Consider the following 23,042-nt stretch of genomic DNA (forward strand, 5'->3'; position numbering starts at 1 on the left):
ATGAGAGAGGGCCGTTTAATTATTAAAATATTCATTTTAAAATCTCGGGGTCATTGATTATGATTTCACTTTTTTTACTTTAGTTAGCGTGTAATGTTGCTGTTTGAGCATAAACAACATCTGCAAAGTTATGATGCTCAAATTTCAAAGCAAACGGAGATATTGTCTCTTACAGAATTGCTGATTGACCACCCCATTAAAGTAAATATATCAGGTGAAAGAGGTTCAGAAGATAATAAGTTTGAGAATGTCTGCAAATAAGAAATAACGGGAATTTGTGCATTTTAAAGAGTTTGAAAGACAAAAGCCTTTCAATAATATATAATAATACATGGTTAAATAACCTACTGAGTGATAATTCAAATAAAAATGAATGTGTTCATCAGTAGTTGATGCAATGTTGAAACACTTCTTAAACCCGAAATGATTTTTGTAAATCCACTGGTCAAATCCTCTGTCACCACCTGACTAATGACTAGTCTATGTGTGAATGCCCACAAAACTGGACTTTCTGAGTGGATATAAGCGGTACACTATTTTAGAAAGGAATATCTAAAAGAGAAATTAGTGAGAATCAATAAATGATGGATAATTTAGCCTATTGCTATTGTGTGAATAATATGTAATCAATAAAAAAAAGTAACCGATTATGAGTATTTAATGTAACCTACTTTAATTACAAGTACTTACTTTTGGGAATCTGATTATGTAATCCAGATTACATGTAATCAGTTACCCAGCTCATAAACTTTAGGGGTAGTAAGTGATAATGTCAGAATTTTAATAAACTTAAATGCAATGTTAAATGTTTAAGTGAATGTTTTTTTTTCTGATTGTTTGTTACTAATTCACTCAAAAGACATCAGTGCCATTTTAAACTGCACTTCTCACACTGGCCAGTAGACGGCGTTATTTCTATCTGTTCATTATTGGCTACTGAGCCATAGTGGGTACGCCCCATGTCAAATCCTATTGGCCCAGACAACGTGTTTGCTTTTCGTTCCTGATTGGTTTACAGCAGGCACAGCTCTTAAAACCAACCTCTTTTTGATATTTGCAGATTTGGTTGGCTTTCTGTGTCCGGAAGTGGTTGCAAAACAGAGGTGTGTGGAGTGGAAAGGACACTTCGCACAGACGCTGAGAAGAATCTAATCATTCAATACGAGTAAGTATTATTACTGTTAGAGTTAATACACTGCTGTGCTCATTTATAAAGGCAAGCAGTACAATATGAAGTTCATGTGGGTAATAATGCATGTTCTCATGCCATGTCATTATAATTTGTGTCATGATTAGATACATTTTAATACTGTAATGTTCAATAGCATTATTAATGCCCGTGTCAGGGAATTGGGAAAAAAAGCACTTTAGAAATCATAAACTTTACATAAAGCCTAATTGCTCATGCACGTGCATCACTATGACAAGCAAAACGAAATTCTATAATTGAAATGTGTTACAATAGCCCAGGGTTATTATCGTCGATGTCCGATTTTCACTGCAAAGGTGGCACAGAAGCGCTTCTGAAGTGGCATACACAGCTTGTTTAATGCTGCTCAGAGGTGGCATTGATGCATTTACATATCAATTTTCATTATATACTTTGATACGAGGGGCAAGCATAATTTAGGCTGGCTTTTATGCAGCTCTTTACACTGAATTTTAAGCAGGCACAGAGCAGCCTAAACAATTACAATTTTATTTTAATGTAAATAAAATAAAATAAAATATCAATTTTAGATGAAATCAACTACCGTATGGACCCGAATATAAGACGGTATTTTTTTATTGGAAAAAAAATATATTCAGTCTTTGACATGTCTATAATACACCCACAAGGTGGCGCCAAATACGCGTAGAACGAGTGTGGAATATGTAATGTGTGTTGTAAAGATCACGAGTGAAAACAAAAGAAAAGCTTACAGCGTGACTGTAACCAAACTTCCTCTGTAAGTGATTTTAAAACATAAGACAGTAGGCTACCCGGATTTGAAGGCTACAATAAGATTTCACTTCTACTGTTAATCAAAGTTTGGTAGGCTACTATGAGATGGATAGCCTAAATTGTTATACAATTCAGATGGGCTACCTGTTATTTTTATGGTATATCAAAAAGTGTATAGTTTTAAATGTGATTGTTGGTACATTTTACCAGTATTTACCATACTTTCAAAACAAAAATTTAAATAGGCAAAAATTAAAATTTAAATAAAAAAATGCAATATGATAATAAGTTAAGAAAAAAATATTTTTTTCTCTCAGTAAAACACAAGATTTAGTTTTCAAAAAACCTTTTTCCAAAAGGTGCATCTGGAAAAAAGGGGGGGGTGGCGGGGGGGCGGGGGGGGGGTTGTTTTATAATCAGGGTGGTCTTATATTCGGGGTAATATTCTTTACACTGCTGAGTTTAGGCTGCTCTGTGCCTGCCTTGTGAAGACATAATACTGCATAATAACCAGACTAAATTACGCCATCTCTAACCCACCTTAGTCCATAGTATCAAAGCTTACAGTTGTGTTTGTATCTGTGTAAGAGTATTTATGCCACCTACAAGCAGCATTAAACAGCCTGTGTAAAGACAGTTAAATGCTACTTCAGAAGTGCCTCTGTGCCACCTTTGCTCTTTAAATGTGGCATTAGAAATGTTGATTGAAATGGGTTTAAAGGGATAGTTCACCCGAAAATGAAAATTCTGTCATTAATCACTCATCCTCATGTCATTCCAAACCCATAAGACATTTATTCATCTTCAGAACACAAATTAAGATATTTTTGATGAAATCCAAGAGCTCTCTGACCCTCCATAGACAGCAAGGGCACTACCACGGTCAAGGCACAGAAGCGTAGTTAGGACATTATTAAAATGGTCCATGTGACATCAGTGGTTCAACCATAATTTTGATGCTACGAGAGATTTTGCGTGCAAAGAAAACAAAAAAGCTCCCAGATTTCATCAAACATATCTTAATTGGCTTTTCCGAAGATGAACAAAGGTCTTATGGGCTTGGAACGACATGAAGGTGAGTAATTAATGGCAGAATTTTCATTTATGGGTGAACTATCCCTTTAAGTTGAAGCACTTTATTACTCACTGAAAAAAATAACACTGAACTAAAACTGAAATTAAACCTAAATGGTATTCTTATTAGTGTGTGTGTGTGTGTGTGTGTGTGTGTGCATGTTTATGTGGTTTATGAGGACACAAATTTGTATAATGACATGGGTATGACAGAGGTATAACAATATGAAGGTGGTTTATGAGGACACTGCCTATGTCCCCGTAATTCAAAAGGCTTAAAAAACATACTAAATGGTGTTTTTTTGAAAATCTAAAAATGCACAAAGTTTCCTGTGAGGGCTAAGTTTAGGTGTAGGGTTGGTGTAGGGCAATATCACACACAGTTTGTTCAGTATAAAAACCATTACGCCTATGGAGAGTCCCCATAAACCACAAAAACCAACGTGTGTGTGTGTGTGTGTGTGTGTGTGTGTGTGTGTGTGTGGAGAGATAGAGAGACCAAAGCACATGACAAAATTAAACTAAAATATAATAGTATTGATTTACATAATACTAAATTAACACAGCTTGAGATCCCTGCTTTCAATTTCAGTAATTAAATTATGGTTCAGGGCACTAAATTCTGCACCTGTGATTTTCAGTGGTGTTGGCAGAAGTGCTCCAGGTGTTAAGGGGGGCTGGCAAGGTGGGCGCTGCCTTTGCCAACATTCAGGGTGAACAGCTCAGACTGATGGCCTGCAACTCGACCTTTGGTGCAGGGGTCAAAGCTGCACAGGAGGCGGTTGAGGGTGTGATGGGCACTGTGATGGGAGCAGGCGTGGTTAGTGAACACTTACAGAGATACGCATGAACACAAGAAGAGAAATTACACTGCTAAATATGTGTGTTAAATGAATATTTTCAGACACCCAAGACTGAGGAGGTCCCTGACATTGAGAAGTGGGAGGAGATGGACCCAGATGAAGCAGCAAAGTGGGCTGTGGGCTCTGAAATGCCACCAGATATTTCCAGCAAAGATGGAAGGGAGGAAACATCAGAGATGCCTTTTGGTGCACCTACTGGCACGGTCAAAGGAAATGGCTGGCCTGGCCAAAGCACTCGATTTTTGCATGTATCAATGTCTCATCACCATATTAGGTTTGTCCATGACTCTGTGGTTGCCAGGTTAAGCCCTGAAGACATTAAAAAGGCAAGGGAGGCAAAACAGAATATTGCAAGGCCTGTACGACAAAAGGTGAGGACAATTGGGATGATTTTTCTGTATGCATCAATCATGTAAATTAATCATATAATTATAAAATTTGAAGATACACTCATAACATTGTGTTTTGAAGTACATGGACATTATTAGGCTTATGTTTCTGAAATTTTAACACCAGAAATATGTTGAAAATGTATGTGTTGAAAACATTGTTGCACTAATTATATAAAATATTAGATGAAAAATGAAAATTTGAAATGTTGCTTTAACAATTAACTGAAATAAGTTTAAAAGACATATGTTGAGGCAATTGCAAATTTACTAACTAGAAATAAATGAAAACTAAAAACTGAAGAAAAACAAAAATCCACCTAAATAGAAATATAAGAAAAAATAAAATAAAATGGCAAAAGCACATTTACTAAACTGAATTACTCAAAATGAAACAAAAGTTCAAATGAAATCTAAAAATAAAAGTTAATTCAAAATATTAATTTTAAAAACTATTTAATACTAAAATAATACCTTTTCTCTGATGGCATTTTAGAATGTATTTGTCTTTATTTCTAAGTATATTGTTTAGTCTGTAAAAGTATCTATTTGTAGGTTTCTTTTTCAGCATGCACTGCTTGTTTATGAGAAAAGATTTGTTTAAATACTGCATAAAGTCTTTATTTAAATGATTATTTTGATGCTTTGCAGCTTAGTGAGCGAGCCAGAGAACGGAAGGTACCGGCTTCCCGGATTAGCCGACTGGCTAATTTTGGAGGTCAGTGATTTTTCTGTTTTATATTAATTGTCATTTGCACTGCAAATTGCAGCAGCACTTATTTCAAAAAGTGAAACTTTCATATATTTTAGATTCATTACATGTAAAGTAAAACATTTCAAAAGTTTTTTTTGTTTTAATTTTGATGATTAGAGCTTACAGCTCATGAAAGTCAAAATACAGTATCTCAAAATATTAGAATATTTCCTAAGATCAATCAAAAAAGGATTCGCAAAGGAGAAAAGTTCAAGTTCTTTAAAGTACAATACTGGGTCGGGTCTCCTTTCGCACAAACTCCAGCATCAGTGTGGTGTGGCATGGGAGCGATCAGCCTGTGGCTCTGCTGGGGCACTATTGAGCCTTCAGCTCGTCTGGATTGTTAGATTGACTGTTTCACATCTTTCCCTTGAAAATATACCATAGATTCCATACGGGGTTCAGGTCAGGCATGCTGGCTGGCCAATCAAGCGCAGTGATATCATGGTCAGCAAAGCACTTGGAAGTGGTTTTGGCACAGTGGGCAGGTGCTAAAGTCCTGCTGGAAAAACAAATCAGCATCTCCATAAAGCTTGTCAGCAGAAGGAAGCATAAAGTGCTCCAAAATCTCCTGGTAGACGGCTGCATTGACTCTGGACTTGATAAAACACAGTGGACCAACACCAGCAGACGTCACAGCAGACCAAATCATCACTGACTGTGGAAACTTCACACTGGACTTCAATCAGCTTGGGTTCTGTGCCTCTCCACTCTTCCTCCAGACTCCAGACCTTGATTTCCAAATGAAATGCAAAATTTAAATTTATCTGAAAAGAGGACTTTGGACCACTGAGCAACAGTCCAGTTCTTTTTCTCCACAGCTCAGGTAAGATGCTTCTGATGTTGTCTCTGGTTCAGAAGTGGCTTGGTAGCCCTTTTCCTGAAGACGTCTGAGCGTGGTGACTCTTGATGCACTGACTCCAGCTTCAGTCCACTCCTTGTGAAGCTCTCTCAAGTGTTTGAATCAGCTTTGCTTGACAGTATGCTCAAGCTTGCGGTCATCCCTGTTGCTTGTGCACCTTTTCCTACCCAAATTCTTCCTTCCAGTCAACTTTGCATTTAATATGCTTTGATACAGCACTCTGTAAACAGCCACCCCTTTCAGTAATGACCCTCTGTGACTTACCCTCTTTGTGGAGGGCGTCAATGTTCGTCTTCTGGATCATTGCCAAGTCAGCAGTCTTCTCCATTATTGTGGTTTCAAAGAACAAGAGATACTCTGAATTTATACTGTAGGGATGGTCATTAATTGATACTCAAATGTAAATCTTCTAATATTTTGAGATACTGATTTTTGACTTTCATGAGCTGTAAGCTCTAATCATCAAAATTAAAACAAAAAAACTTTTGAAATGTCTTACTTTTACATGTTATGAATGTAAAATATATATGAAAGTTTCACTTTTTGAATTTATATTCAAAAAGTGAATATAAATTCATTCTAATTTATACGCTATTCTAATTTTATCTATTTATTTATAATATAATTTTTTGGGTTTGATTAATCGCAATTAATAATTTGACAACACTAATGTAATGTATAATACATGAATTGTCCTAACCATAATAATGCTGCTGCTTTATTTCGTAGGATTAGCTGTTGGACTTGGCATTGGTGCCATTGCTGAGGTGGCGAAGCAGTCTTTTGGAGGAAAACGCTCAGGTAATATGTGCTAGCTTGCTTAAATGTGGCTTGACGCCCCTTGTCAAGTTGTTAAAATTGTTATTGGAGTTATTGAGCAAATGTATTCTTTCTCTTTCAGATATGGGGGCTCTTTTAGACTCTCCCCTCCTGTCAGAGGCCAATGCAGAGAGAATAGTGAACACGCTGTGTAAAGTTAGAGGAGCGGCCCTTAAGATTGGACAGATGCTAAGCATTCAGGGTACACAGTTTAATTTTATTGTGAATACTATGGTACCAAGTGCCTCCATTTGTTCATTTTAATGATGATGCTAAATATTCTGTTTTTAAGAGCTCCAGGTTGAAGTTAAAAGCCTTTTTGTTTTGTCTATTTTATTTATTTATTTGAATGCCCTCAATAGATAATAGCTTCATTAACCCACAACTGCAGAAAATATTTGAGAGGGTTCGACAGAGTGCAGACTTCATGCCAATCTGGCAAATGCATGTAAGTTACTGTGTGTTTACTGTGTTTTCTTTGATCTTGTAAACATTAAGCACACAACTATTAAAAACTGTCCGAACTTGCTGGAAAGTTAATTTTTTACTAACAAGCAGTTTTAATATTAATTAAAAAATGCTTTTAAGACACCAGCTTAAAATTTTTCATAGCAATGTTATTATAGTACTTTTTATATACTATTATAATATTTTGAATTTATCTATATGTTTGGTTTAGTCATTTTGATATATGCTTGTCATTTATATATATTTGTAATATTTCTATTTAGCTTAATTTGAATTAATTTTAGTACTTCAATTTAAACTTATTTTAGTTTAATTGCCATGGCAATTTTTTCATTTAATATTTATATTTAATTTTATTTCAGCTTTAATTAAACGAACAAAAACAATTTTTTTTTTAGTAGTGTTAGTTGATTTTAACAATAACAGCAGTGTTTTATAGATGGGCTTTTTTGCCTTCCAGCCACAAGGGAGTGTCAGTGCGCTTTATACAGCTGATTGATTGAGCTACCGAGTGTCCGTGACCGTAATAACAATTGCTTCAAACCCCCTGATAGTGCTTTCTAACTGACATTTATCAGATGTTGTTAAATTCACTTTGTGATATCTCAGCAACTGATGTCTGTGTTGAAACTCCATGTGTAGAAAGTGCTCGAGGAGGACTTAGGGTCTGGATGGAAGCAGAAACTCACATCATTTGAGGAAAAACCCTTTGCTGCTGCCTCCATTGGTCAAGTGCATCATGGAATCTTGCCTGATGGGAGGGAAGTTGCTATGAAGATACAGGTATTAGACTGAAATTTTCATAATCTTTTTTTCAGAATAATCTGAGGTTGTGTGTGTAAACATTCATCATTCATTAATTTTTTTTAAGCTAATTGTCTCTCATATACTACAGTACCCTGGTGTTGCTGAGAGCATTCGTAGTGACATCAACAATCTCATGTCTGTTCTGAAGATGAGTGTTGTGCTGCCTGATGGTGAGCACTGGCAAATGCTTCTATTCGTATACTTAGTTCAAAAAGCACACATTTTATATCCATATTGAGTCACATTGTGTGGGATTTCAGTAACTGGTGATTTGTTTTACCAGGTCTATTTGCTGACAGTAGTCTTGAGGTTCTTCAGAGGGAGCTGGCATGGGAGTGTGACTACAAGAGAGAGGCAGAGTGTGCAAAGCGATTTAGGTATTCTCAGTGTTTGGATTGTGTTTGAATGAACTGCAATTTCATACATTTGTCACTACACTAATGTTCAAAAGTATGGAGTAATGTATTTGAAACAAAGTTCTGATGCTCACCAAGTCATTTAAAGGGATAGTTCACCCAGAAATGAAAATGTGATGTTTATCTGCTTATGACTGCCATTCTATAACTGACAGACTAGAACGGTTTGAGTTAAAAATCTTCATTTGTGTTCTACTGAAGAAACAAAGTCACCTACATCTTGGATGCCCTGGGGGTAAGCAGACAAATATCAAACTTTCATTTTTGGGTGAGCTATCCCTTTAATTGATCGAAAATACAGTAAAAGCAGTAATATAGTGAATATTATTGCAGTTTAAATAACTTAATATGTTTTAAAATGTATTTATTACCGTGATGGTAAAGCTGAATCTTCAGCAGCCATTACTCCATTCTTCAATGTCACATGATCGTTCAGAAATCATGGTATTATGCTGATTTTCTGCTCAAGAAATATTTTGTATTATTAGTGTTGAACACAGTTGTGCTATTTATTCATTTTTCAGGATTCTTTGATGAATAGAACATTCAAATAAACAGCATATATTTGAAATAGAAAACTTTTGTAATATTATACAAAATATATGATGGTCTTTACCATCACTTTTGATCAGTTTTAATATGTTCTTTCTGAATGAAAGCATTAACTTAATTTTTAAATATTGTTATACCACAAACTTTTGAATGGTAGTGTAAATTCCAGTAAAATAATATTTTTATTTTATAAATCTGCACTTCTCTGTTTAAAAATATATCACAAAAATCTTTACATGTTGACTAATTTTGATTTTTTTAAACTCTCACAGGAATTTACTTAAAGGTGATCCAGTATTCGTGGTCCCTGAGGTATTTGATGAGCTGTCGAGTCGTCGTGTGATTACCATGGAACTAGTTCATGGAGTTGCACTGGACTGCTGTGTTGATTTGAAACAGGAGACTAGGAATGAGGTGGGTTAGATAAACAGACATTTAATTTGCTATATATATATATATATATATGTCTTATCACAATTTTTTTCATATCAGTCTATATCGATAATTGTCATCTTTATTTCTTTTAAGTTTAAAGCTAGAATTTAGCTCCAAAGTGAAAGTTTTAGAAACCAGACCATTAATTTTCCTTAACAAAATAAATATCTAACTAGAAAAAAATAATTTCTTAGTTTCTGCATGTTCTAATGAGTGATATTGTTTCAAATCAAGACTTCAGGTTCAGGTTGCCTGATAATATTAATAATAATAATATCACTCTTTTTGTCTCTTAGAAATGCAAATTTGATAGTAGCTTGAGTTAGGATGCAGAGGTAAATTTTTGTTCATTATCAAAATCAGTAACATCTGTAAAAATTGTAGCAACCTCAGTTTTATATGGTTAAATTTATTCTGAACAAGTTTTTTTTTTAATTAAGCATTGGTCTCCCATAGGAGCATACATTGAAATGATGATAAACACAGTTAAAACCACACATATAGCACCTCAATAACATGGTAAAAAATATAACTATATGGTTTTGAGGTAGCCTATTTGTATGAAAAACAGTAGTCTAAAAACATTCAGTATAAATGTGCACATGCTATAGCTTAATCACAAATACATACTATAATTATACAGCATTACTAGTGCTCGCGTGACCGTCTCGTCCGCGAGTAAACGCATCTGCTCTGGTGAGCGTGCGGCAGTTTGAACTGATTTTTTTTTATATTTGGATATTTTATTTTATTGTGAAAATGAATTTGAGAAAAAAAATCTCCCTTGCCTTTATTCTGTAGATCTGTTTCAACATCCTGCAGTTGTGTTTGAGAGAGTTGTTTGAGTTCCGCTTCATGCAGACAGACCCTAACTGGTCCAACTTCTTCTATAACAGTGAACAGAACAAGGTGAGCAACTGCTAAGAAGACGATCACATGGACATGTCTTATTATCCATTTTATCTCTAAATCTATTTAATTGATCATCTATAGTTTCATATTAACACATTCACTTCCAAATGCTGTTCTTTTTAACTGTCTATTAATCAAAAAATCCTGAGAAAAATGTATCCCGGTTTCCACAAAAAATATTAAGCAGGAAACCATTTGCAACATTAATAATAATAATAAATGTTTCTTGAGCAGCAAATCAGCATATTTGAATGATTTCTGAAGGATCATGTGACACTGAAGACTGGAGTAATGACGGCTAAAAATAAAAAAAAAGTTATTTTAATTTATAGTAATAATTTACAGTATTGCAATGGTTACTGTATTTTACTTTTATTTCTTTACAAAAAATGTTTGGACAGTAGTTTGTTGTCACATTTCTTTCATAATTTCTTAATAGCATGTCTTTGTTATCTGGGTGCTGTTAGGTCTTTCCACTTTTCCCCACTGAAACAGTGAGTACAACTTTAATAATTTGTTCTTCATTATAACAGATATTTCTGTTGGACTTTGGAGCCTGCCGAGACTACCCAGAGTCATTCACAGATGATTACATAGAGGTATGGATGTTTACTCAACACTTTTGTTGGTTTGACTGGAGTGGGAAGCGAACAAAAGGGTTTTTCAAAAGAAGTCATTTGTTATTAATGGGTATCTTTTACTATTATTATCATAGATACATACAATATGCAGATAATTTTTGTAAATTTGAGAATTACGGTAATAAAGCATTTGAATAGAATTGGCAATGTAAGATAATGCAAATATATAAAAATATTTCCATTCTGTTCTTCCATTTTATGTACCTTGTTTTAAAATATGTGGGACCTTATTTTGTCCAAATTGTCATTTGAAGGTGGTTCATGCAGCATCAATCGGAGACAGGGCTACTGTTCTGCAGAAGTCTAAAGATCTGAAGTTCCTTACCGGTTTTGAAGCCAAGGTTAGTGGCTTTATATGATTTCTAGTATTCCTGCCTTGTATAATTTCTATCCATTTCTCATATATTCTTATTTCCCTATAGGATCAAAGCTATTACTTTCTTTACCACTCTGCAGCTTCTAAACTGTTCTCTTTAACAAACCTGTCTTGCTCTCTTAAGGCCTTTCAGGATGCACACGTAGAGGCAGTTATGATCCTCGGCGAAGCGTTTGCTTCTACTGAACCGTTTGACTTTGGCACTCAGAGTACCACACAGCGCATCCAGAGCCTGATCCCTGTCATGCTTCGACACCGTCTCACTCCACCTCCAGAGGAGTCTTACTCTTTACACCGCAAAATGGCTGGCTCATTTCTCATCTGTTCCAAACTGAAGGCCAGCATTCCCTGCCGAAATATGTTCCTTGACATTTACAATGCCTACCAAAGTAAGAAAAGATGCACCCAGGTTTAGACTTGTAGAGTTTGGACTAAAGTACCATGGGAAAGTGCACTACAACCAAGGGCGATATTCATAAAAGTGAATTTATTGTATGTTTTATATGTGATAATCATTCAAAAACTTGATGCTAGATGTTAAACTTCTGACAGACAGTTGTTTATAAATCTGGAGAGTTCAAATGTTCCATAATACAATTCTGGAGGAAGTCGTGGCTTAATGGTTAGAGAGTCGGACTCGTAATCCAAAGGTTGCGGGTTCGAGTCTCGGGCCGGCAGGGATTGTAGGTAGGGGGAGTGAATGTACAGCGCTCTCTCCACCCTCAATACCACGACTGAGGTGCCCTTGAGCAAGGCACCGAACCACCAACTGCTCCCCGGGCGCCGCAGCATAAATGGCTGCCCACTGCTCTGGGTGTGTGTTCACGGTGTGTGTGTGTTCACTGCTGTGTGTGTGTTCACTGCTGTGTGTGTGCACGTTGGATGGGTTAAATGCAGAGCACGAATTCTGAGTATGGCAGTATGTCACTTCACTTCACTTCTATATGTCCTACATTTGTTTATATATATATATATATATTTTAGTTTAAACAACAACAAAATACTCTCATTTGTTGTTTATCAAACAACAAGCTCTAAGTGTAAAGGTATATGTTTGTAGAATTTGCTCAAAAATCAATGTTATGATCATTGCCAAGCTTTTAAAATTAATATTAAACCATGAACATATTTCATGCAGTGGAGTGAAATGCATTTCAGAATTCCATAAATGTAACAATAGAATTTTAGATGGGACGATTTGATTTAACATCATGTTGCTATTTATTTCATGTTCGGAAAGTCATTGTAAGTCTGTGCAAAATGTCACTTTTCATCATTAAAAGTTTGACACCTGTTTTAACAGTGAATATTATACTGACTATAGTACATAAAAACCACAGTCATGTCAAATGTTAAATCGGAGGTCTCATTCATTCAGCAAAAAGTATTTATTTTTAAATTGCTCACAGTATAAACTCCAATTGTTGATGTATTAATTTATAAAAATAAATACATTTGAATATAAATGCATTAGAATTGTTTAAATTTAATTATTTTAATGTATATTTATTTGTTTAGAGCTCAGTGAAGATGTATAGTTTATATTTTAAATAATTATTTTATTAGTAGTTGTTGTTGTTGTAAAATTATATATGAATTTTTTTTTTTTTGTTTTTTTTTTTGGTTATACAGAAACGTAAACGTTCAGAGAAGTGTATTTTGGCCTCTAGATGACGGTATTTTATGCCTGGCGTCTGGATACATTGTATCCCATTCAGACTCTTGAACATCAGCGGGAAGAGGAAATTTGCATAAACTCCCGTGTGCGCCAATGGGCTCGTCGAGTGGGCGGGGCTAGCGGGTGGAGCCGCGGGAGGAGCGCAGTCTATGCGCCAGTGGCTGCTGTTCAGTGAATAATAAACGCAGAGATTATCCAAAAACCGTCCATTTCTCACGGCCGTTTTCAAAATTTACGACCATCCGAAGCTCTTCCGTCCACGTGCATCTAATCGAGCGTCAGTTTGGAGAGAATTTCTGATGTAGAATAATCTGAAGTTATTTTTCCCCCATATTTTCTGTGGATTACACAAAAGGCGGCACGGATACTCATTGTAGTATCCTTCTATTCGGTAAGTCCCAATGGCAGTCTGTGCTCTCGTTTAACATGCATTTATATATATATATAGTTTTAGGATATCATGCAATAAAACTGAAGTGGTTGGAGAGTGCACGTCTGTAGATATCTGGTTTCTTCAGGTCCATATGATAAAACATGCAGGTATTTGTTCAACAACAATAATGATGGAGTTATTCCCTTGGAGTTATGGGAATATGATGGCGAAAAATTAATTAACCGCTGACGTCCATCAAGGCTTGCATTTCTGAATGTCAGTGCGATTGAATCCAGATGTTTTTAAACACACAGCATCATAAAACACCACCTATAAGAAAGATGCATATGTAAAAATAACAATCTAGTGTAAAATTATGTAATACTATGAGAGTGATATTATGTCTTTATTAGAGAACGCTTTACAAATAGCCTTTCTCATCAATAATTAGATGACTCTTATTGATCCATAATGGCTAGGCCTTACACTCTGAGGAGTTTGTCAGAGCCCTCACTGAAATATGGTATGAGTACAGGACTGCAGTGTACAGATGCTTTATCACCAACATTATAATGAGCATAGAGTGATTAGAAATACAATAGGTGAGATATGTTTCCCTTATAGATGCCTCTCTTTAGTTGCAGTCATATTTAAATGGATTGTTAAAATTATGACGGTAGAATGAAATTATGGATAGAATTTATATTTTGTGGAATTAGCTTTAGGTCAAAAAATCTTTGAAAACATGTCTTCTGTGAAACACAGAAACAAAATCCATGCAATCGAAGTCAATAGGGTCCAAAACCACACTGCACCTCACTGACGTTTATTGTATGGGGAAAAAAACCCCAGAGCTTTCATAAAAGACCATCACAGAAAAGAAAGACATACAGAATGATGTATAAATCGTCATATTTGGATGAACTGTATCTTTAAATCTTTGAAGTCTAGTCTAGTGTTTCTCCCGCATTAAAATACCAAGCATAAAGCATCAGTATTATCATAACATCACAGCATTTTTGTGTATATCCATTTAACTTACTACAGTAATTTTCTGTCATTTCTTTTCAATTTTAAATGTTCAGCTTGATTATTTTCATCAGTAATTAACATCAAAGTGGCTGAAAGGCTCCAGGTTGATTTGATTTTGCTTATAATTTAAGGTAGCAGTTTAAACTTGTTTTCAGTTTTTGGTACTTTTTTCATGATCTGACCTTTAAAAGTACTATCTACAATAGTTTGGTTATGTATTTGTGCTGATAAACCCAAATTCAAGTTAAAAGATTGTTTTTTTTTTTCAAAATTATGAATTTTTCTTTTTTTTTTTCATCCCCCAAGGGATCCAGTCTTGAAAGTAATTGACATAGAAAAACTGTAAGCAACTCTGTAAGCAACTTTTCTGAGCTGCACTATTTAATCACCTGTCACACTGACTGCTGGTATTGGACATCTATAACATCTGAATAGGGTTTTTTAACTGTCCTGAGTGGGAACCGTCTGTTCTGCTTGTCTGTGGTATAAGTGTGCGTCCCATTGTTATCCAGATGGATGAACAAGAGGACACAGCAGCTGAAACTACAATAGCGTTGGGGCAAAGGGCAATCAGACGGCTGCCAGCTAAACTGTGGCACTGGAGAAGGATGTAATTTCCTTTGTAATAATAAGGGTGCGACTTCTAAACAATGGACTACAATTCTACGCCATATAGAGAGCGGTTGCTTGAAAAAGCCATTTCTGTCTTTTTGCTGAGCCGTTCTGTTGCTATGGGCGAATTGTGTTGAGGGATTTGTGTCTTTGTGATTTGGTTTATTTACTTTCATGTTTCATATCTGACAAGGCTTGTGGCTTATCTCATTACCTCGTTTTCATAATGTATAAAATGAAATGATCAGCTCTTGGTCCACATTGTACCTCAGCATACTTTGCACTGTCCTACAGTTAAGATATTTAGTTATTTTTGCACTGGCTCCACCAAAAAAAAAAAACTATATATATATATATATATATATATATATATATATATATATATATATATATATATATATATATCCATCTAGTTAGTAAATATAGTTACTATTTTTAATAAAATTTGATGGTTTTCTTTACAAAAAGAATAGGTTTTAATTTGCGCAAGTTATGTAGCTATATGAATATGGAAATCATTCTGTGTTATAGTATATATTAAAATGCCATGGTATTTATTTGCCAGGAGGAAAAAAAATGCAGGCATGACTTTGGAAAAAATTACTCTTCCAGTTTTGTGTGGAAAATCATTCAAGGTACAGTAAATCACATCAAAGTGTGCATGGCATTCAGCGTTGAAAATCAGAGTAGTTTAGCTCAATTCACACGCCATGCACACGTTTGAACGCTTGCTTGTACACCTTTTTCCTCTGCATTAAAAATATCATAACACATCCACTAGTACATGACTTTACATTATGTATGACCACACTTTACAGTCCACACATTACAGTGAGATCTCAAGTGACAGAGTGAAACAGCTCTTTCTCTTCCTAGTGCTCATAATGGGTCATTTAGTGATGCTTGGCAAAGTGTCAGGATTCTGCAAAGGAATCTGTCTAGGATCAAAAAGTTTCTATTGAATTATGGAGTGTGCAATGTACTGTAGATCCAGACTTGTAGACTCCATTTCATCTTTTAAATTCGCTTGTTGGAGGTAAGGAAAGCTGATTGCATTATACACATAAAATAGGTTTCATGTTGACCCTAAACACTATGGCGCCTTCATCACCATTTATTTGTAGATAACTGTCCTTCTTTATACTGTGTGTACTACATGATGAGTAAATGACGATGGCAAGCTCATTCAGATAGAATTAAACTGTGTTATGGAAGGAGGTGGAGCTGAACATGGTAAGAATAGAGCAGCTTGATTCAGTCATAAACAGAAGTGCTGCAAATACTTTACAAGAGCTCATGCTCTACTCATACACAGAGCACAAGCTCCTTTAAAGTATCTGCAGCAGTCTTGTGTTTACGTAAGAGAAAAAGTGAGAGCAATAGGGATAGAGAAGCAGAAGATGGATAAACATAGTAGCGTCTCTCTCTGGTTGTGCCTCAGAGAGCTCCCCTGTGTGGCACAACTTCAAAGTCAGGGACACCGTAATTACGAAATGAAATTCCCGACTGGTGAGGCACTCTTCATATATGAAGCAGAGTCTCCTGTCTGCTCCCTTTGCTCTTTTTAGCATCCACATCTCAAATAGCAAGACAATGCTCGTTTTTTTGCAGATGTTGCTTTCTCTTAGCCTTTAATTCTATCCAGAGCACCTAAGATGCAACACATATTTCACACCCTACAGTTCAGATTCATGCTGTTAACTGTGCTGTGTTCCAGAACGGAAGTCTTAGATAATCAAATTTAGGTCTAATTTAAAAGAGATGATTTTTTGATGATGTTTCATTCACTTAAAGGAGCAGTGTGTAATTTATGCACCATTAATGGCACCGAATGGAACCGCAAAATACAGTTTCCATGAAGTACCTCAAACACCAGGCGCACAGAAACCATTATAAACTCTTTTTAGAAATGTGTCAGTTTGTCACACTTTTTTGGAAGATTATCAGTATACAATTCAAGAGTTTTAGTTTGCTTAGTTGTTGTGCAAAGTGTTAAAAATTGCATCTAGTGGATACAGTGCTATTCTAACTGGCAATCTCAGCTGTGGACTGAATGGACTTTTGGTGTTTGTAGTGTTTGATGAGAGATTGTTATTATTTATTGAATCATTGATCCCAATTGGTTAAAAAAAACATGGATTCATTCAGTAACAAAACACCACTGAATGTTGCTCAGAGACACACAACAGTTCTGTTGTTCCCTTGTTTGCACCTATTTTTTGGCAAAAATAACATTAATTCAGATACATATATTTTTTATCTGAATAGTGTTAACTTCTTGTTTATTGTCACTCCCCAAACTCATTTAACTGGTTGAATCAATGTTGCTTTTGTCATAGAAGTGTTGAAAGTGCTGCATTTTCACAGTGTTAGCACTGGAAATAAATTAGTCATTAGATTCTTATACTGTGTATTTCTCTGTGCATTCAGCTGGGATAGAAAAGTATTTAAATATTGTTTTAAGCAACAGAGATCACAGCAAAAGTCAGCATGCACCTCGATTTCCCAAGACATTTTGATTTCTCTTTGGACTTTCCACAAATACTCATCTGAAAGGTTAAAAGTATCACATGTCTGTGACTCGGATAAAGGTGGCCAGGGTTTGTGCAGCTCCAGCCCTTCAATGTAATTGCTGTGACTCATGCCTAATGCTAACATAGACAAATGATGGAGGGCGTGGAAGCTTTTCCTTCTTTGCCTATCCTGACATTCCCCTGTTTCCAATCCTCCCCTTTCCAAACATCTGTCAGAAGCCTTCAGCTGTTAAACAGATGTTGTAGATCCTCTCATCTATAACCGAGGATCCCGCTGGAATGAGATGGAGGAAGAGTTGGAGGAAACAAATAACGACACAGACATTTTCCATTTTTATGGTGTATTTCAGCCCATAAATGGAAATAAAAGTGAGAAGGGTGCTCCATGGAGCATAAATGCTTCTTTGATGTTAAGAACTTTATCAATGTGTAGCGGCACACTTGCATCAAAATCCATTGATCAAAATTGATTTAAGTGGTCATTGTGGTAAATGGAGATCGTCTGACCACTTGAGATCAGATCACGCATGACGGATGTTGAAGTCAAGTTGTATTTTTTGTGCCTGTTCTCTTTTTGACCGATTTTAATATCCTTTCATCATATGTCACCAATACCATTCCTACAAACCACTGACTAAAGTGTCAGGAAGGATTTTGGTGTCAAAGCCAGACAGTGAAGTGTGACGGCAAAGTTGTGAAGATCCAAATGTCCAAAAATTAAATAGAACATCTACATTACAACATAAAAAGCAGAAAAATACTGTTATGCAGTAGCCATGATGGGCACTAGTGTCATGAAACACTTTCACTACCTGGAGAAGGTTGGATTTCTTCTTTTCTTCCACCGTATGTCAAATCACATTTTTCAATCCCGTTTTCTGTTTAGCCTCCTGCCCCCGATCAATATGTGGAGCCCATCTCATCTATTATTGCAGCACTTGCTCGCTATCTTGGTGTAGTGGTCTCAATCACTTTCACTTTTTCATCGGCTTGAGTGAGGCTAGAAAATAAACATATTCAATTCCACAAAGAATTGTCTGAACAAGAAAACCTGCCTATGAGTGCAGTGCACTCATTAGTCAAATTAGAAGTATATGAAATTTATGAGATCTTGTGTATTATAATGTTTAAAGAGGCTTTTGTGAGTAGATGAAATTTGTTTCGGAGTTTCTATTTACACTAAGTGCAAACAGCCCGCCTTGTTGGCAAAGGCTATTTACACTAACTCCACCCACCAACGTGTGATTGGGTTAGTCAACACTAAAAAAAGTCGCTCATTCAGCATCAGTTTCAGTTGCCGTAGATGGTAAGGCGCATGCTTTTTAACATGATCGACCAGAGTTCGAGCCCGCCTTTTACCTAACTTTTTTTCTACCTTTTCAAATCTCATATCGCATCGGAAAGGCATTTATTTTCAATTAAAATTAAGGAAATAATCAAAAAGGTGAAAATAAAACTATCGGGTAGGGTTAGGGTAGGTGTAGGAGGGCTTTATTGTCCCAATAATGTGGCATCCATTTAATAATTTGAATTAAAACTATAATTTACACTCAATATGTAATTATTGCATACTGTTTTATAATTAAAGTACTACAATACCGAGGTACAGATAATTGCCACTATTTGCAATAAGTAGTATAAATAACAGAAAATCTTGGTATTTTAACAGTGTAAACAAAATCTATAGATATTTGCACTGGGTGTAAATAGCATATCGTTAAAAAATACTGCTGTTTTCACTTGGTGTAAATAGAATCCATTGCTATTTGCACTTAGTGCAAATAGTATCTGTCACTAAGAAAATGTGCTATTTGCACATAGTGTAAATAGCCGCTGCCAATTTGTTGTGAGCATTGTAAAAAGAGGCTGAATTGTTGAGGTAAATGTCCAGACCCTTTTCACCATTTAGTTATTACTACTACTGCTACTAGTAGTACCACTACTATTACTAGCCTGTTATTTAGAAAAGTAAGAAGTACAATTCACAAGCTCTTTGGCAAGTACAATAGGCCCATATGCATTATGGTTAAGTATTCAGTAAGTCTAGTATTCCAGTTTAGGCTGGTTTAAGCTGTTTTTTCTTCAGCAAGGTATTTAAAAAAAAAAAAAATGACTTTGCATACTGTACAATGAAACACACACCTCACCTGTGCGTTTAGAAAAGGCAGATGAAAGACAGAATGCTGATCCTGTTCTTCAGTGAGAATAATGGTGAATCTAGCCAAGATAAGTAGGAATGATTTTAAGTTGGAAAGAATATGTGAAGTACTGTATCTGTGTGTCCCTGCAAGTTAAAGATGTTGACTTTCATCAGAGCTGAATAGTATGTTTTTTGTTTATGAAATTTAAACAAAGCTCTTTATATGGTCTATATATTGTTTTTAGCATTCGTTAGCCTGTATGCTAGCAGTCTGCTTTTCTGTGTAGGCTCCAGGGTAAGGGCAAATGACCAATTTTATTGTTATTATGTAGACTTAGACTAATTTGTTTTATATATTTGTCATATTGTTGTGGAATCCAATTTAATCTGTTGAGGTTGTGTAATGCTAAGTGAAGCACTGTGTACGTTTCATATACGCTTAAGACCTATTATTTTACTCTTTGAGTTAATTTTTTTTTTTTTTTATGTGTTCTATAAAATCACATGAAATGCCCATCCATAGTATTTATGTCTTGGTTGCCCTCACAAGTGATCTTAAAAATCATCCCCAACAATAAATAAGCATAACATTTTGTCAGTTGGAGCTCTAGTGTGCCAATGCCATCACTTACTTCAGTAATGAAATGCCTTTAACTGAAAACTGAGTGTTTAATCTTGTCATTTTACACTGACACACTATTTTCCTATTTTGATATTGTGCAGTTGCTTTGACACAATTTGTATTGTTAAAATCACTATATAAATAAAGGTGACTTGACTTGACTTGACTAGTGTAATGCTTTGCTTTTGTGGATGTGTTTGCTTATTTGTTTGCCAGTGTTGTAGTTTTTTGCGACTAATATTTTGTAGTTAGATCATCAACAGAATTCTTTAAGTTTAAGTTTTTGTGGTTAAAAAATAATTTTTGATGGAATTGAAGTCTCCACTAAGATTTAAGTTAACCATTTCAGTTAACATTTTCAAAGAGACACAGGCAGACCTCAAATTCAAGGTCTAAAATAGAAATACTCTTAATAGGGTCTTTTTGGTTTGTTCGTATCATGAGTGTACCTCAAGCTCAAGTACTCGTTAGCAATCCACAGTGCAGACTGCACTTGCAAATATATCCATTGTGAAATGTTGCCCACAGGCTGTCATTGCAGAAATCTGGAAACATGATGTAGTGTAATAAGAGCTCTACTGGAACTGTTTTTGAATAATATAGTGAATATGGTTCACTGCAGTTTTACAGGACCTCTACAATGTCTTCCTGCTCTGTCTATGGCCACTTTAGCTTCCATTATGGTGTTCTTATAGACCATAAGAAGGCCTCTGTAGACTCCAGATGGTTAAGTGAGATGTGTCTATCGATATAGCCAAGCCTTTCCTGAAAATGCACAGCCTTTGCAAGCAGTGAGGTTATGAGCAGACTGCTGGTACATCGATACTGGGATCAATGGTTTCACTTTGTAAATGTTTTAACAGCTTTTAATGCTAGAATAAAAAGAAACATGTCTAGGTAATACAGTGACATGCATTATGGATTTAAAGCAGATGGTCTTAGAGGGGGGCAATGCATAGCATAAGAGTCTTTGACACATCATAGACCACCATAAACCAAATGTGTTTTCTCTCATAATAGTGTCTTGTGAACTTTTTTTTTTTTTTTGGTATTCAGGTTTGTTAAGAGTACTATACTATATGTATAATGTGCCAATAATAGAGATTTAAATATATATATATATTTATACATATATATTATATCATGCAGCCTTGGAAAACAGTCTAATAATGTGTTTTATGGATTCTCGTCCGTGAAATGCGCCACTTCCGGTATTTTGCCAGTTAGTCGACGCGAGCAAAATGAAGTCGACGATTTTTAAAAATTGAATAGTCAAATAAAATCTACAGATCGCGACAGCCCTAGTTAAAACATATTTTAAAATTTATTTAAATGCTTTCTTTCACAATTTTATTGTTGGGTAATTTTACTGTATATAAATTGTGGGCATCAGGGAGCCGTTATTAATTTGTGGGGCATTGAAATCGCTTTTATGGCTAGCTAGCGGCTAACCATATGTCCCTTTACTGGCTCCATAGAATGTTTCGTTCATTTTCCGTGCCTTTCCAATTACTTCCTATAATAACAAAATATCAATAATTAATGTAATATTTTTCCAAATAACCTTAAAGGAATAGTTCATCGTCCAAAATGCCCTCATGTTGTTCCAAACCTGTATGAATTTCTTTCTTCTGCTGAACACAGAAGATATTTTGAAGAATGTGGGTAACCAAACATTTGACTGTAGCCATTAACTTCCATAGTATTTTTTTCCATGATATGGAAGTCAATGGCTACCAACTCCATTCATGCTTTTTATCAAGTGGGGAAAGTTTACAGGAAGCATCTTGAATGAGTTTTTGTTAAGTCAGAGGCCCCCTTTTATTTTAGGTCAGCATTGCCGTCCAATCAGCCAATATAGTCTTAAATAGCCTGCATAGCACTTCATCTTTTATAACATGGGATTTTGACCAAATATATTCAATCTTGATTTTTGTACAAAGTTGCAACAAGATGTAATTTGTTTTTTTATTATTATATTGTTTTTGGTGAAAAATTACAATTTTGAACACATTTTGCAATATTTTTAAATGTTATTAAAAAATACCTTAAAGTAACTACAAATGAACATGCAAAGCAAATATCTTTAAAAGAAACTCAGTGTGGAGCATGTTCTCACCTTTTCCCCCTTTACCTGGTTGCATCTCTGAATAAATAAAGGTGCTCTATACAAGAACAAGTCTTGAAATACTAGGGGAAATGACCACCTTTGTTATTTAGCCAATCAAAAACCTTTATCAATATTCAATATCTCAAAATGATATATTGGCTTGTCACTATCTACCACTATTTTAGAGTCTGAATGCTTTAGGGTCCAGAGCCATTTAGTATAAGGCATTGGATGTGAGTCATGTAGGGTCCTAAGATTTGGACACTGTGTGGACACCCTCCCTCAAACTCGTTGAAAACCCCTACCTCCTCCCCTATACAGCTGGCTGTGTTTGGTCAGGGAGTGGAGTGGGATGGGGGGGTCAGTGGAAGCACAGCTGGTCTGACCTCCCTGCAACCAGCTGCCGTAACAAAGGACCCCTGTCAGGCTTCTAGAAAGGTGGCCCATCTACCCATCTTTTTTTCCCCCTGTCCCATTTCTCTTCTGCCACTCCCCCTCCCCCCCTCCGACTCCATTGTATCCCTGTAGATCTGTTCCAGCTGTTAGGATATTTTTATGTTTCTTTCTTTTGGCGTGACCTCCCTTCCACTGAATTAACCCCCGCTTCCATATGCATTCACAGCTCATA

General features: G+C 35.6%; 2 protein-coding genes across 2 annotated transcripts in view; both read left to right on the forward strand.

Moving 5' to 3' along the window:
• Window positions 1–1,059: 1,059 nt before the first annotated feature.
• LOC306854180 (atypical kinase COQ8B, mitochondrial) lies at window positions 1,060–12,776 on the forward strand. Its single transcript, XM_079392000.1, has 15 exons — window positions 1,060–1,165; window positions 3,661–3,839; window positions 3,924–4,253; window positions 4,923–4,989; window positions 6,617–6,688; window positions 6,789–6,908; window positions 7,069–7,154; window positions 7,817–7,957; window positions 8,070–8,151; window positions 8,265–8,358; window positions 9,222–9,363; window positions 10,186–10,293; window positions 10,830–10,895; window positions 11,192–11,278; window positions 11,438–12,776. Coding segments are annotated over exons 1-15 (1,866 nt in total). The 5' UTR covers window positions 1,060–1,164; the 3' UTR covers window positions 11,729–12,776.
• A 462-nt stretch (window positions 12,777–13,238) lies between these two features.
• The window catches only part of LOC306854532 (numb-like protein), a 56,692-nt gene continuing 46,888 nt past the window's right edge, over window positions 13,239–23,042 (forward strand). Inside the window, exon 1 of the mRNA XM_079392653.1 lies at window positions 13,239–13,382. The gene's annotated coding sequence lies outside the window, so the exon portion shown is untranslated. The remainder of the gene's footprint in view (window positions 13,383–23,042) is intronic.

Source organism: Barbus barbus (assembly GCF_936440315.1).
Source record: "Barbus barbus genome assembly, chromosome: 34".
Taxonomy (NCBI): Eukaryota; Metazoa; Chordata; class Actinopteri; order Cypriniformes; family Cyprinidae; genus Barbus; species Barbus barbus.

Bases quoted from the DNA above. Each gene is read 5' to 3' on its own strand.
- LOC306854180 (XM_079392000.1), top strand. The intron at 8,152-8,264 runs GTGAGCACTGGC...TTGTTTTACCAG, and splicing joins GAGTGTTGTGCTGCCTGATG to GTCTATTTGCTGACAGTAGT. The intron at 8,359-9,221 runs GTATTCTCAGTG...AAACTCTCACAG, and splicing joins GAGTGTGCAAAGCGATTTAG to GAATTTACTTAAAGGTGATC.